This window comes from Phyllostomus discolor, chromosome 14, assembly GCF_004126475.2.
Source record: "Phyllostomus discolor isolate MPI-MPIP mPhyDis1 chromosome 14, mPhyDis1.pri.v3, whole genome shotgun sequence".
NCBI lineage: Eukaryota > Metazoa > Chordata > Mammalia > Chiroptera > Phyllostomidae > Phyllostomus > Phyllostomus discolor.
Window position 1 is genome coordinate 31884793 of NC_040916.2, and position 14728 is coordinate 31899520.

General features: G+C 50.7%; 1 protein-coding gene across 1 annotated transcript in view; it reads left to right on the top strand.

Moving 5' to 3' along the window:
* The window catches only part of SLC30A7 (solute carrier family 30 member 7), a 40269-nt gene that overhangs the window by 6715 nt on the left and 18826 nt on the right, over window positions 1-14728 (top strand). Inside the window, exons 4-8 of the mRNA XM_028502772.2 lie at window positions 976-1063; window positions 1687-1813; window positions 5270-5419; window positions 8693-8743; window positions 12139-12274. Coding sequence (XP_028358573.1) covers window positions 976-1063; window positions 1687-1813; window positions 5270-5419; window positions 8693-8743; window positions 12139-12274 — 552 coding nt within the window. The remainder of the gene's footprint in view (window positions 1-975; window positions 1064-1686; window positions 1814-5269; window positions 5420-8692; window positions 8744-12138; window positions 12275-14728) is intronic.

The following is a 14728-nucleotide window of genomic DNA, read 5'->3' on the forward strand; positions in this document are numbered from 1 at the left end:
GCACTGCACAGGGTAAGTGCCAACATAGCTGGACAGAGGACATTATAAAGAGCTTGCGTTCCTTCCCTTAAAAATGTTTTTACAGGAAAAATTGTTTTCTAGAGGTTAGCACAGTGAGAAAAAGCAGTACATTTGACGTTCCTGTTATATTCTCGAAGGACCAGGGTGATTAACTGCTGTGAGCGCCCTTTGAATAATGTTTGAACAAGTAAAGCTGCCAAGTTCAAGTTGTTTCTGATGACTTGGACTAAGCCAGGGATAGCTCATGGAGAAACGAAAGCTCTCCCCAACGCCTCCCACGGCCGGGAAGCGGAGAGCTTCAGAAGTCCATGCAGAAAAAGGCAGGTATTTTTTTAAAGGTAGTTTAATTAGTATCATGGGAAGCTAAAATTGGTTCTAAAAATAGGTAGGAGGTTTTGCTACGTTTATTCATCTTGGAAAAGGACTGATAGAGCTGTAAGTCCCAAGTTTCTGGATACTTCAGCAGTAACTACGCCCGCCTTCAGCGCAAATCTCCGCTTTGGAGCGCACAGAGCAGGCAGCGCGAGGCGTCCTCCAGAGGGGGAATTAATGAGCCACGACACCCCCCTTTCAAGCTTTGCTCTCCTACCCTTTGTCTTTGGGTCCTTCTTTGCCCTTTTCTCTGGCTCTGTGCTCGCTTCTCCAGTGGCAGCCTGAGATTCACACCTCCAGGGAAGGTCTTTTTAAGCCTGCTTTAGGCGGGTCTTTTTTGTATTTCTTTTTGGTGTTTAGAGATCTATGTATTTTATGGCATTCTGCTATCAAACATCATTCATCACAATTAAATTCCGTTGTTTTTAGAATGTATGTACAATAAAATATGCTATACCATCAATCCTGGGACTTTGCTGGCCACTTAAAACCCTATAATGTGGTTTAGAATCATTGACATACATTAAGTTGACTGTTTGATTTGTAAGAAATAATAATTCAGTTTACTTTGCTCTCCTCTAGGTATGTCAGAGCGGAAGTTCTGGCTGGCTTTGTCAATGGGCTTTTTTTGATCTTCACTGCCTTTTTTATTTTCTCAGAAGGAGTTGAGGTACAGTAGACAATGGCGGGAGTCAGGGCATTGCATGTCTGTGGTGAAAATGTCTGTGCGCTCGAGACACACGTGGTCCAGCTTGCGTTCACACGGTCGTTGAGTATGGAGGACAGCCGTGGCTTAGCTAAAGTGTGCCCCGTGCACGGGAGGAGCTCACGGAACAGTTAAACGTGGAATAGATGTGTGGGCACTCGAAACTGAAGACAAACATGAACGAAGCATCGACCTTGTGAATGAAAGGAAAGACGCAGCTCCGGCAGTGAGGCCCGCTGGGAGCTCCTCACACAGGCTCCGCAAGCTCTGCCAGCGCACCCTCACTGCCCGGTGTGTCCGAGAGAGAATGTAAAGATGAATGAGCTTGAAACAAATGGCAGTAGTTTAAGAAACCGAAGAAGGATGGGTTCAGAGCTGATACTCATGCTTTTAAATATTTGTATTTATTTAACACTAGTTATCGTTATCTTCTCTACAGTATGTGGGCGCAGGTGTTAGTTCTGTATGCTGTCCTGGCTGATGTTTTTGGAGGGATTTTAACTGGGAACGTGGCAGAAAATGTTGGGGCGTTGCCGGCCGAGCCGGCCGAGGTTACATCACTGTGGTCTGTGTTGCGTGTTTTCCAGCGAGCGCTGGCCCCGCCCGACGTGCACCACGAGAGGCTGCTGCTGGTGTCCATCCTGGGGTTTGTGGTGAACCTGGTGGGAATCTTCGTCTTCCAGCACGGAGGTCACGGGCATTCGCACGGCTCCGGTAGGACGGTCAGAGCCCTTCGCTGCTTCACTGTTGGGTGTCTGGCGTAGTTACTCCCTTCTGAAAACTGATGACTCGTAAAGTTAAACTGTTGATTTCCAACCACGAAACTGCTGATGGTGATAGACTCGTGTTAATGCCTTCCTGCACCATCCCTTCTGCTGCTCTCTGCACCCTGCCCGCCACCCCCGCACCCTCTCAGCTGCACACATTCCCGTTTGGGTGTGGATCCTTCCAGAACTCGAGCTCACCTGTCAACTATGACACTGTTCACATAAAACCAACACGTAACCACCAAAACCACAAAACACAGCTAGTCCTAGCAAACGATGGTGTGTGTGGGCGCTCTGTTCTCAAGGTCCTTCACCCGGCACCTTGCTCCGTCCCCCTCTCCCATTAGCAGACACACACACACTCCTGGGTCGTCTAACCGGTCATCTGTGAGTGGACGCCAGTCGGCTCCAGGTGATCGCAGCCCCAGGCCTGGCGGACGAACCCGGGGGGGGGGTGGTGTGGGTGGGGGGGGCAGTGTTCCCAGAGCCACGCCGTCCTGCACGGCAGCCCCTAGTCACAGGGGGCGGTTTAAACTCACGGCACAGTTCACTGCAAATGCGGTTCCTCGGTCACGCTGATGGCGTTTCGGGGGCTTGTTAGCCACCCAGGGCCACGGCACTGGACACCCAGTAGGGACATTTCTGTCATCGGAGAAAACGCTCTGAGTTGTGCTGTGCGGGAACACCTGTCTAAGTAGAATTGTCGGGTCAGGGGACGCACAGTGTGTGTCAGCAGACGCCAGCAGGTCGCTGTCTGCAGTGGCTGTCACTCACTCACGCCCCGGCGGTGATTGCTCGTACTAGGTCCTCTCGCCCGCATCAAAACTTAATATTATAGGTTTAAGACCATTTTGCTAATACTGATAAAAATGTTACCACTTTATTTGGCATTTCTCTACTCTAGAGTCACCTATTAATTTTTTTGGCTTGTTTTTCTATTATTGTTAATCCACTTATAAGCATTTTTAAAAACACATTTAATATATGTTATATGCTAGTCCTTTGTTTTATGTGTTGCAAACATCTTTTCCCAATCTTTGGCTTGTCTTTAAACTTTTATATGTGGGCTTTTAACTTGGATATAGTCTAGATTTCTGTCGTGCATTTTTTTCGGGAATGCCTTCTCCTTACAGGAGGTGTCTACTGCTTGGTCATAACCCTGCTCTCTTATCATGCAGTAGTGACGGTTTTGGGTCTTTGTTTTTCCCCAGCCACTTTGGTTCTTCGTCTGAGTGTAATTTATTTTTGTGATAGGGCGAGTAAGGACCTCACTTTTTCCCCTCCGTGTGAATAAGCGGTTTTCCAGGCACCCTTTATTAATCTGCCCCTCCCCCACCTGGTGTAAAGGGACACTTTTGCCCAGGATTACACGGCCTCGTGTCGCAGGGCTGGTCTGTCCATCCTCGACTGTCCTTCGAACACACCAGGCTCGTGGCTGCCCTCTCCACAGGTCCACATGTCTTCTCCACGGGTCCTCTCCACGTGCCCTCTCCACCTGTCTTCTCCACGGGCCCTCTCCACGTGCCCTCTCCACCTGTCTTCTCCACGGGCCCTCTCCACCTGTCTTCTCCATGGGTCCTCTCCACGTGCCCTCTCCACGGGTCCTCTCCACGGGCCCTCTCCACATGCCCTCTCCACCTGTCTTCTCCACGGGTCCTCTCCACGTGCCCTCTCCACCTGTCTTCTCCACGGGTCCTCTCCACGTGCCCTCTCCACGGGCCCTCTCCACCTGTCTTCTCCACGGGTCCTCTCCACGGGTGCTCTCCACGGGTCCTCTCCACGGGCCCTCTCCATGTGCCCTCTCCACCTGTCTTCTCCACGGGCCCTCTCCACCTGTCTTCTCCATGGGTCCTCTCCACGTGCCCTCTCCACGGTCCCTCTCCACGGGCCCTCTCCACCTGTCTTCTCCACGGGTCCTCTCCACGTGCCCTCTCCACCTGTCTTCTCCACGGGTGCTCTCCATGGGTCCTCTCCACGTGCCCTCTCCACGGGTGCTCTCCACGGATCCTCTCCACATGCCCTCTCCACGGGTCCTCTCCACCTGCCCTCTCCACGGGTGCTCTCCACGGGTCCTCTCCACGTGCCCTCTCCATGGGTCCTCACCACATGCCCTCGCCACGGGTCCTCTGCACATGTTAATGCCTGGGAGGGCAGGTCCCACCTGTGGGGGCCTAGCTTGCTTGTTTTTTTCATCAGCTTGCCCAGTTTTACAAAAAATCTTGTTGGGGTTTTGACTGGAAATTCACTGTCTTAATGGCTAACTGCGAAAAACTGGCACAACATATTAAATTTCATGGCTTTTGTTAAATTGTCTCAGACATTTTTAAGAAAGGTCTTTACAGTTTCCCTTTGGTTCGTTTTTAGGTGGTTGAAAGTGTTTTTTGTTAAGCACGTCACGCCTGGGGTTCCCGCCCGTCTCCCCGCCCAGCCAGGGCCCGAGCACGGAGTTGTGTAGGTGTAGTTGCAGCCTGTGTCCTGGCGTCAGTGAGGACACACACCTGGGCAGCCTCCAGGGGGCCGGGTTGGACCGCAGGGCGTGCGCACCCATCGGGACCCCCGCAGGGAGGGACCCAGCGCGTGCCGAGCCTCCCATCGACCGACCGGGCTCTGCAGCCACGGCCGAGGGCCGTGGCTCGCGTGGGGAGGCGGCTCAGGCCTCCCCGCCGGGTCTGGTGTGCGTGCTTGGTTCCTGATGGGACGGCTCCCCCAGCCGGAGGGGGTTCCCGAACCTGCCGGAGTGATGTCGTTTCGTCCCCTAGTTGGTTTAAAATTAGTGGTTCCACGGCTAGAGTTCCTCACGAGGGCCCACCCTTCAGTTTGGGGGTTATGATGGTCTCATTTAAGTCAGTTTTGCTGTGCGGTGTGAGGGCTGGGCCCGGTGATTGGATCTCACACACGGGGATGCCCAGCAGCCTCGGCACCATTTGTAGAGGAGAGGACCTTTCCCGCCGAACTGTCTGGCCGCCCTGGTCAGCAGTCGGTCGGCCGTGAGCGTGGGAGTTCGTTTCCGGACTCCCAGCTCTGTCTCGCTGGTCTGTGTGTCTGTCCGCACGCCAGCACCGTTCTGTCTTGGTTAGTGTAACTCTGGGGTAGGCTTTGAAATCACAATCTTTGAATTTTCCTCTTTACTCTTTTCTTTTAAAGGTTGTTTGGCTGTTCTGGCTCCTTTCTTGCATCTCCATGTCCATTTCGGGGTTGGCTTGTCAATCCCTGCTTTCGTTTCCTCCCTGTGCCGTGTGGTAGGAGCTCAGTGCTATTTTAACACTAACACTGACACTGTTTACCAGTCCGCGCTCATTGAATGGACTCTGGTTTTAGAGCTGACCCGGTTTGCTGAGGCCGGCACTGCTGCAACCATGAAATAACATGTCTCCGTGTTCCTTTTGCTCCGAACTGTCTTTAGGCCACGGACACAGCCATTCCCTCTTTAACGGCTCTCTGGACCAGGCCCACGGCCGGGGAGACCACTGCCACAGCCACGAACCGAAACACGGGGCTGCACACGGCCACGGGCACAGCCACGGGCATAGCCACGGGCACTTCCACTCCCACGGTGAGTGCAACCGGACGCCTGCCACTCGGCAGAGTGCAGCTCAGGCCTTTTCCCAGTGGCGGTGTCTGTCGGCAAGTGCCATGCTTGACTTCCGTTCTCCTGAATCAGACTCCATGGCCCTGGGCGAGTCCAGGTTCAGTATTGGATGACGTTAGCTTGGGTGGGCGGTGGATGCAGCTTTGGTAAAGGATGATGAGGCCTTTTGTGTTATATGTAGAAGTTACATATAGGAGTAAAAATACGATAGGAGTTTTCCGTTCTTCACATTTTCATTGTAGTTTTGGTAGATATTTGCCTCAGTATGATCCTAGGAATCTTTATATGCTGACCTACATGGCATTGGGTGCTAAGTTATGAGGCACTTAGCAACTTAATATTTTATTTAAACAGTCTATTTTAAATAGTTTATTCATAAAATCTTCAAGTGCAAATTGCCAGATCTGCTTAAGGGGTACAATTTGATTAATCTTTAAATAAATGATGTGCGTAAACATTCAGTGGACCCACCGTGCCGACAGAGCCCCGAGCTGTAGATGTGGAAACAGGAAGGGGCCTTGGAGTCCGAGTGTTAGTCTTCCCGCCTCCGAAATTTGCTGTTTTTGTAAGTCCTGCTCTGATATGTGTTAAAACCTGGCTTTTCTAGGTTTTTTGCTCACGTGCACCCCAAAATAATTTTGAAAAACTCCCTTTTACCTGTTTTTAAAGATGATTTCTAAAAAAAATTTATTTAAATAATCGCAAAGAATGTAATTTCTGATACATTACAGGTACTGTTTCATAATGAAACTTCTCCACTGCTTTGTTGAATATATTCGGGGGACTCTAAATACCGTAGTAACCTGAGATTCACTGTCACTCACTCAGAAACATGTAGGCAAACAGCTACAGCCTTCACAGCCTCCTTCTTCTCCTTGAACTTGTATTGCCATTCCACTTTATAGAATTTTACAAGAATGGGTTATGTTTGTGTTACATTTTAAATTGATCATCTGTTATTCTTGGCAATAAAATAAGTACGTAAAATAAAAGTTTGCATTTCCTAGGAACATATGACTTAGCATTCGAGCATTCCTTTCGGGTGGAGTTTTGTTCCTCCTACAAAGTCAATCAAAACATTTCTCTTTTCAAATTTGAATCATGTATAATCATAAAGAGCCACATTTTATTTGAAATATGTATCTTAATGAGATGATTGGAGCTCTTTTCTCTCAGTTTATGGATAATTAATACTCATTAGCATATAACAGGCTTTAGCATCAGTGCTGTTCCTGTGCTTATTGTGTAAGTATGAGAAACCTTAAACAGGAGGCAATTGTGTGGTAGCGTTTCAGTCCATTCTTTGAACCCCTTCAGAATCACCTTCCGAAGATTACACAGTGACCTGTTACCCAGAATTGTTTTTGATATATTAACTGTCCGCTTCATTAGCTAACCCCCACATTCCGTAAAGCCAGGACTCGGGCACCGTGCGGCTTGCAGAGGGCTTGCCGGCCAGGCGTCCGAGTCCTTGCTTTTCTGACGTTACCGCCAACGTTGCAGTGGGCCCCTCGTTTGCCGCGCTGCAGTTTTTCTAGTTCCCTGGGCAAAGCACGGTGGTGAGATCTGAGGTGGGCAAGAGGCAGCCCTTTTTTTGGTCCAGGAGGAGAACGGCGAGTGGGGAAGGAAGGTGACCGTGACAGCAGGGCAAGGAGACATCGTGGCAGCTGGTCAGTAGACACGCTGGGTTTCTAAGACGAGGTGTCTGACTCCGAAATCCACTCCTGACGGTCACTCTGCCCTCGGGGTTCCGTTTGCCAGCCCGAGGACACATCGGTGATGGGGCCACCATTCCACTCTGTCCTGAAGAGACGCCGTGGTCTCTCTGCGGGGCCCTGTGCGCTTCACGTTTCATGGAAGGCTGCCCCGAGGGCCACACCCCGCTGCTGGCTGGTTCCAGCTGCTCGCCCTGCAGCGGTCGGAATAGAACGGCGAAGGTTCCCGTCCTGTGCTAGCCGACGGGGCAGGGCCCTGCTCCTCACAGCTGTTCAAGGAGCCAGGCTCTTTCCGCAGATGGGCAGTCTGAACCCCGGGGGGCAGGGCAGAAGATCGTGGGGGACATCCCCAGGAGTCTGGGAGTGCTCTCCACCTCTCATTCCTTCGCTCACCCCGCAGTCACACAGGGCCCCTAACTCCCGGTGCCCGGCCGGCCATGTGGTTTAGTTGTTTGCCAGGGAGGAAGGGCAGTGGCGTTTGGCGAGCAGCTAGCCACGCTCTGCAAGAAGTAACATGTTTTATGTCTAGAAGGATGGTCGGATTTCGCATGGATGGGAGTTTTGCTGTCCTATATAGGGATTACGTTAGTACAGCAGAATGAATGTGCCTGTCACACCGATGGCGTCAGAAACGGCTGTCTGTGTCTAGACCTGCTGTGCCTGTAGACAGAAACCCGGTGCCTGGGTCGCTTTGGCAGGGTTCCCAGACGGCTGCAGTCTTGTCCCCGCACGACAGTGCGGTGTCCAGTCAGCCACTGTGTACGTCACTGCGCTCTGGCTGGGCTGCAGCAAGCGGCCAGCTCGTGGGTGCCGCGGGCCAGGGGCCGTGCCCCGGGCTGCTGTCTGTCAGACCTGAGAGCTTGTCGGCCCTCCTGACGCCCCCTCTGTGTGAACAGCGCTCACCTCCTACATGGTTATGGTTTCTGCTGCGTGTTAGAGCCGAGCGCTCGTCTCCAAAGCCGTTAGGAACACAGAGTGTGGGGTCTTTTCGTTGTTCGTCATACAGGCAAAGTGAAGGTGCTTTTCTCTCTCCCGTGGGAGAAACTGGGCACACCTGTCTGGAAGCTCCTGGAAAACTACTGTTTCCCACGGTTACCAGGGTCCAGTTTTCCCGAGGCTGTCCTGGCTTTGTTCCTTCGACTCCTTGTAACTTCACCCACGAGTTTTTGTGTTTTGTGCATTTCTAATTATAAAATTAGCATGGCGCGCAATATGTAGAATGTTCCGAATATTAGAAGGCTTTCACCATGTTTCCAATGTGCTGTGTTCCTTTTTTACCAGACTGCTCACTGTGATAATTTCCTAAATACTGTACTCTGTACTGGGGATGCATTTTGAAATTTGTCACGTCTGTTTCCATTCAATTGCTGTATTAAGTCTTAAAAATAATTTTGTAGGTCTGATGTGGCTGTATAGTCACGCATCCTTCGCTGTACATTCGAATGAAAAATACTCTGAATTGCAAAAATTGAATCAGGAATTGAAGACATGTTTTAAAATAATCTACCTTAACTCTCGACAGATGGCCCCTCCTTAAAAGAAACCACAGGACCCAGCAGACAGATTCTACAAGGTATGACAAGGGGCTTGTGTATTTCTCACTTTTATGAAACCGGCTTCCTAGCTTTCCTTTAAGAAAAACGCTTAACATAGTATTTACGGTTACAATGCTAGCCTCCCTGGTGATTTTCCTTATTTGTACTGTTAGGTGTGTTAGCAAACATTCCTTTAATGTGTCACCTGGCTCTTTTCTCAGATTTAATGAGAAGAATAAAATGTTCAGAAGCTGTCCCACTTAGGTGTAAGTCATACCCATCGCAGTGACCGTAGTGACACCGTAGCAGTGTGCGGGGTTGTCCGGTCACTTTCCCGAGAGCAGTCCTCCGTGCGTGTCGAGGTCGTGGGGAGATCTGGTGCTGCCGATGGAAGGCACCGGAACCCAGGGGAGTGCAGCGCCGGAGGGAGTCCTGTGTGCGCTGCGGGTGACGAGATGTGTTGGCGCGGTCTCGTCTGCTGTGACACGCATGCGCTCTGGTGGGGAGTGTGCACAGCGGGGAGGCTGTGCGTGTTTGGGGGCGGAGGCTGCGCAGGGACTCTCTGTCCTCCTCCCGTTTAGTCGTGCTGGGAGCCTATAAGTTAGAGTCGATTACCTTGTTTAGACTGTGATGCAAAGTGAGGAGACCTCCGTTACAGCACAGCCATCAAAAACAATGTCTAAACAGAAGCCAACATGCCATGTCAAACAGCGCGTTCCAGACCTTGACGAGCCAGTGAAAGTCAGTCTTGTCTGTGACCTGCAGTGGTTTCCTCTTTGGGATGCGACCCGGTCTCTGACTCTGAATTTCCATTCAGAGTTCGTGTCAAGTTCTCTGACTCCCGGCCGGCCTTCCTCCTGCCTTCATAGACTGTGGCTCCAGCCGGACTCTCCAGGGGAGTGCGGCCCGGGCCCCACCGCGCCCGGGTGTCTCCTGTGCTTCCCGACACAGCCCCTCTTGAACACTCCCGCTGGGAGTGCGCTCCTGCCCGCCGGGGAGCCGTGTCGGGGGGCCTGACCGTGTCTCCTAGTCTCTCCGGCGTCCACTGGCAGAGTCGCTGGAGAGCAGCGTTTGCGGAGCTGGCCTGTGGTCGTGCACCTGCAGTGCCTCTGTATCCAGAGCATCGGCCTCCATAATAAGGGGTTATTGTTAGTTTGGAAGTCATCACAGTTTGAGGGGACACAAAATTTGCCCTCCTAATCATCTTTTATGCAAGCTGTCGTGAAAAAGGTTTACATTTTCTAAGTGTGCATCCATTGATGGTGACGGACGCAGCCCAGTGGAAGGTGGGAGGACGGGTGGCGCCTAGCACGAACCCCCTCCTCACAGGTGCTCACGCGTGCAGACTGAGCGGACCAGCTGGCCTGGCCTTTTGCTGCCTCTCGAGCTGCTGATGAAACCCGAGGTCGGGTCGGCGGGGAGAGGGAGCCAGGGACTTCCCAGCCAAAGGAAGGTCAAGAAGAGATGGCTCTTTCCTAGCTCCTTCTGGCATTTAGAGCTACTTTCATTTCTGATCCTACCAAAACACTGATTAAAAAATAGAGAGATTTAAAAGTCACACGTATCACTCGAGTTTTGAAGCTTAGGGACTCTCCACTTTGCTGTGTGTTGTTCTCCAGTTGAATTATAAAAACTTTATTTTTATATCCCAACACTTACTCATTTCTTTGCTATTGAAGTACCTTATAGAAATGAAATATTTTTTCTTGTAAGTGTCCTTTTAACATATTGTTGTGATAGAAAAATTGCCAATTTTTTTTTTCAAGGATTGTTAGAAAGGTTAATACCCTATACCAGTGATTTTCAACCGTGTGCTGTAAGAATTTTTAAAACATGCAGTCAGGGGCACTGACCTCTTTTCCCTGAGACTGTCAGAAAAAAAATGACAGCAGCCAACACAGTAGCCAGTGTGGAAGCCCCATCTGGGACCATGATATGAGGGTCATATCATAGAGTTGCACCTTATTGGTCACATTGTGTCATAACGTTATATCTGATTGGCTAATTCTTGGTCCCAGAAATCCTTATGTAAAGTATAGGTACCTGATGTTTTAAAAAAGTCACTTTGGAGCAAAAAGAGTAGGTAATTGCTAGTATATTTTTTTGTTGGTCAAAATTTTACCTATTTTTTTTCAGATTGGCAAAAATAATTTTTGGTGAGCCACAGAGTTTTAGGAGTTAGTTTATGTGTGCCATGAGATGACAAAGGTAATACAAGTGAGAAAGTACACGGGTAATGAGGCCATGATTTTATTTGGTGTTGGGTGAATAATAAATGAGAAAAGTAAGTATTTCTAAAGTAGCCACGTGCTTTTTACACATTAGGAATTTCTTTTCAGGTAGAGTAGTCAATGCTGTTGAAGAATGTTCTCTTTTCAGCCACATCTGGTTGAGGGTGGTCTTTGAGATGGTATTTATTTTATCTAGTGAAGATCTAAATGTTGAATAATTTATGTAGTTAATTTTTTTAAGATTTTATTTATTTATTTTTTTAGAGAGGGAAGGAAGGGAGAAAGAGAGAGAGAGAAACATCAATGTGTGGTCGCTAGGGGCCATGACCTGCAACCCAGGCATATGCCCTGACTGGGAATTGAACCTGCGATGCTTTGGTTCACAGCTCGCGCTCAATCCACTGAGCTACGCCAGCCAGGGCTAGTTAAAATTTTTAAGATATAATTTATGTTAAACTTACTGCTTGACCTTTTTAAATGTTTTTCCTGTCAAGTGTCAATTCTGAAATGTTAATATTATGTCTAGGTTCTTGGGCAGTTAGAATACCACTATCCTATCAACTTAATATTCAATTACTAAAAGTTCAAATATATTTACATCCAGTTTAAAGTATTCAACTTTCTACCTTCTTTTACATCAGGTCTGAGCTTAGCATGTAACTTTAGGTGACAAAAACCTTAGGATAATTAATAAAAATGTCAAGGTTTAGTAGAGTTACGATCGCTAGGAAATTCGTCTCACATGGTAACTGGAACCACCAGCAGAGGGCTCTGCGGGCCCATACTATGTAGTATTGGCGATACTACATTTGAGAAAATTTGTCAAATATGACATATTTGGACATTTGTAGTCACGAGCCGTGTTCTCTCGACAGACTCTTTCCGCCTAGTGACGTTTTCTTCTGGCAGGTTGTTAAATGGCTTCTGAGCGCGTTTAACCAGGGATGAGTGTATTATCCTGCTCCCTCACGGACATTGTCCCGCACCAGATACAGCAACCCCTGGTGATGGGAGCAGGAAAGATCAGTTCAGCTCCCAAGGCACTGACACCTCGTCACTGAACAGTTAATCTCCTTTCTCCCCAGTTTCCCAGTCGGTGGGTTGCTTGCGATGGAGGGAATCAGGAATAGGTTGAGGGAACGTTTTTGGCTTGCGGGGGCTCAGACGACGCTGCTCTGACGCTGGGGGTGCTCCCTTTCTAGGCGTGTTTCTGCACATCCTGGCGGACACCCTGGGGAGCGTCGGGGTGATCGCCTCCGCCATCCTGATGCAGAATTTCGGCCTGATGATAGCGGACCCCATCTGCTCCATCCTGATCGCCGTGCTCATCGTCGTCAGGTGAGTGGGGCCTGCGGCCGCAGCGACCAGAACTCGAGGAGGTCTCTCTGAGTCGTGGCAGCGCTGGCCTCCCTCTGGCCCCTCCCCGATTCCTGCAGAGAGCCCTTCCCGTTTCCCCGGCCCTTCCCTCTCGCCGCCCGCAGGGGCGCAGGCCTCACGGGGCCCCTGACGCTGCACCCACGCACCGCGCTTCCTCCGGTCGGCATAGCCCATGTCCCCGTCTCTCCACGCCCCGTGGCGGGGGGGGGGGGGCAGCCGGTTTTCCGTGGTTGTCTAGCCCCCACCTAACTCTTCCAGGCCAAAAGCTGGTGCATTTTAGAGCTGAATCAAAATGAACTAATGTTTTGTCAACCTCAGGGAATTACTTTCTCTAATTCCACAGAGGATTCCTTAGTCCCCCTCCTATTTAGTGATTCCGCAAGTATACACACACGTACTCACGGAGAAAGCTTTTTGGCTGAAATATAACACAGTACAAACTGCACAAATCAACACGAGTTTATCAAGCAGACCCCGGCCCCCAGGGCGGTGGCCGAGAGGGTGGGAGAGAGAAGCCCACGCTGACTGTGGCCTCCCTCGGAGCGGGCGCTGTGGGACCAGGATGGCGCTGTTGATGGGGGGGCATGCCTGGGGAGTGGAGGGCGTGAAGGCCCCCGTCCAGGCGGCTGTGGGCTGTGGGCTGGAACAGGCCCGGGGTGGGGGAGGGCGGGGGGCACCCCGGACTCCTCTGCGCGGAGGCTCTGCTGTGAAGCGAGCAGCGCGCTCACCTGGCAGCGCCTCGGGCCCCCTTTGAAGTCTGTGGTCCTGAGTTCAAAGTGAGAACAGCTGGAGGCCTGTCTGTTTTTCTCCGGTCTCTTCGGCTACTGGGAGGGCGTAGAGCAGGCAGCGAGTTGCACTGAACAGGTTTGGGGTTTGTTGGGTAAGTGGTGGCAGTGACAAAGTAGCAAGGCAGGGGTTAGAGTGGTGGGAAATTAAAGGAAGTAATAGACCCTAAAAAAGAACCCCCCAAAACCCAATATGACGGGGTCAGTGGGTTGGAGTTCTGGGAGACGTGCAGAGTGGAGGGATTTGGACCAGGTCCCGCTCTTGGCTTTGGAGTTGAAGGTCGGAGCGTGAGCCCAGGGGAGGATCCAGGATGGGTCACCCCCCACAGGCCGGGTGTTGGGTGTGTCGCCCACGCGGACACTTACACTCAGAGTCAGGAGAAAGGCAGTGGTGGAGAGACAGGTCCTTTGCCAAACTCTTCAGTGACGAGGGGGAGCCAGCAAGAAGGATCCCCCGGTGATCCGGATGGGGTGGGGGTGGGGAGTCCCGTGGCCTGGGCCTGGGCCTGGGCCTGGGCGGAGCTGCGCTGGCGCTGGGGGAAGCAGGAGAAGGGCAGCGACCTGGGGGTGGTCGTGAGGAGCAGGGACGCCCACCTGTGTGGCAGCTCCAGGGGCGCGAGTGGGAGGGGAAGGAGCCTCCCTAACAGCGCTGTGGGGACCCAGTGTCCTGGGGACAGCCAGCCTGCAGGTGGGGTGCACACTTGATGTGGCCGCTCGGGAGAGAGACGGGATTTAATGCGCATCGCGGGTGGAAGAGTAGTTTCTAAAGATATTATGGGAATAATTATGCTGACAGAGGCACTTGGCGAAGTGTAGAAAAGGACAAGGAAAAAAATTACCTCCAGATCCACCAGCCCAGAGAACGGTGCTGATATTTTTGTGGGCATTTTTTTTTTTTTTGCTTTTTTCTTTCATGCTGAGCCTCTTTTTCATGGCTTTTTTTGTTTGTATTACATATATTCTGAGTAAGAAAACTTCTTTAGCTTTTTCTGATTATAAACTCAGTCAGTGTAGGACGCTCGGAAAATGACGAGAAGCAGAAAGAGACAAAGAAGAGCCAGCCGGGAGGGCCACCCAGAGGTCACCTGACCGAGGTTAGCTGTGTTCTGAGTGGCCCGTTTCAGCCTTTTCTGTACGTTACTGAAGTTCTGCCGCCTGCGCTGCCCACTGAGCTCGGTCAGCGTCAGAGTGTTTGCAGGCTCCCGATGGACGGTAGCACAGTTACTATTTTAAGTCAGTAACGTTTTGGGATGATTTCTTAGCTGGCAAGGTCTTAATCAATGACAATAAATGGCCACAAGCTATAGGGTGACACTCAAGGATGATTTATTCTTGTAAAGTGTGGACTTCTCTTTACGTAGGTGAGAGGGGAACTTTATGCAGTGTGTATATATGGATTGTAGTTATGTGTGTGTATATGGGTGGAGAACGTTCCGTCTGTATTTGTTTATCCCCGAATGTTACGTGGGTCTCGCTGGGTGGCCTAACTTTAAAATTAGGCTCTTTTCAAAAGTCTTCAAGGCAAACCAGCAGTTCTGACTAGGCCTTCAGAAAGCATGTTTTTCTTTTAAATGGAGCACCATAAAGAACAACTTAAGCTTCCAAGTGCAAAATACAGACATTCCCGTCG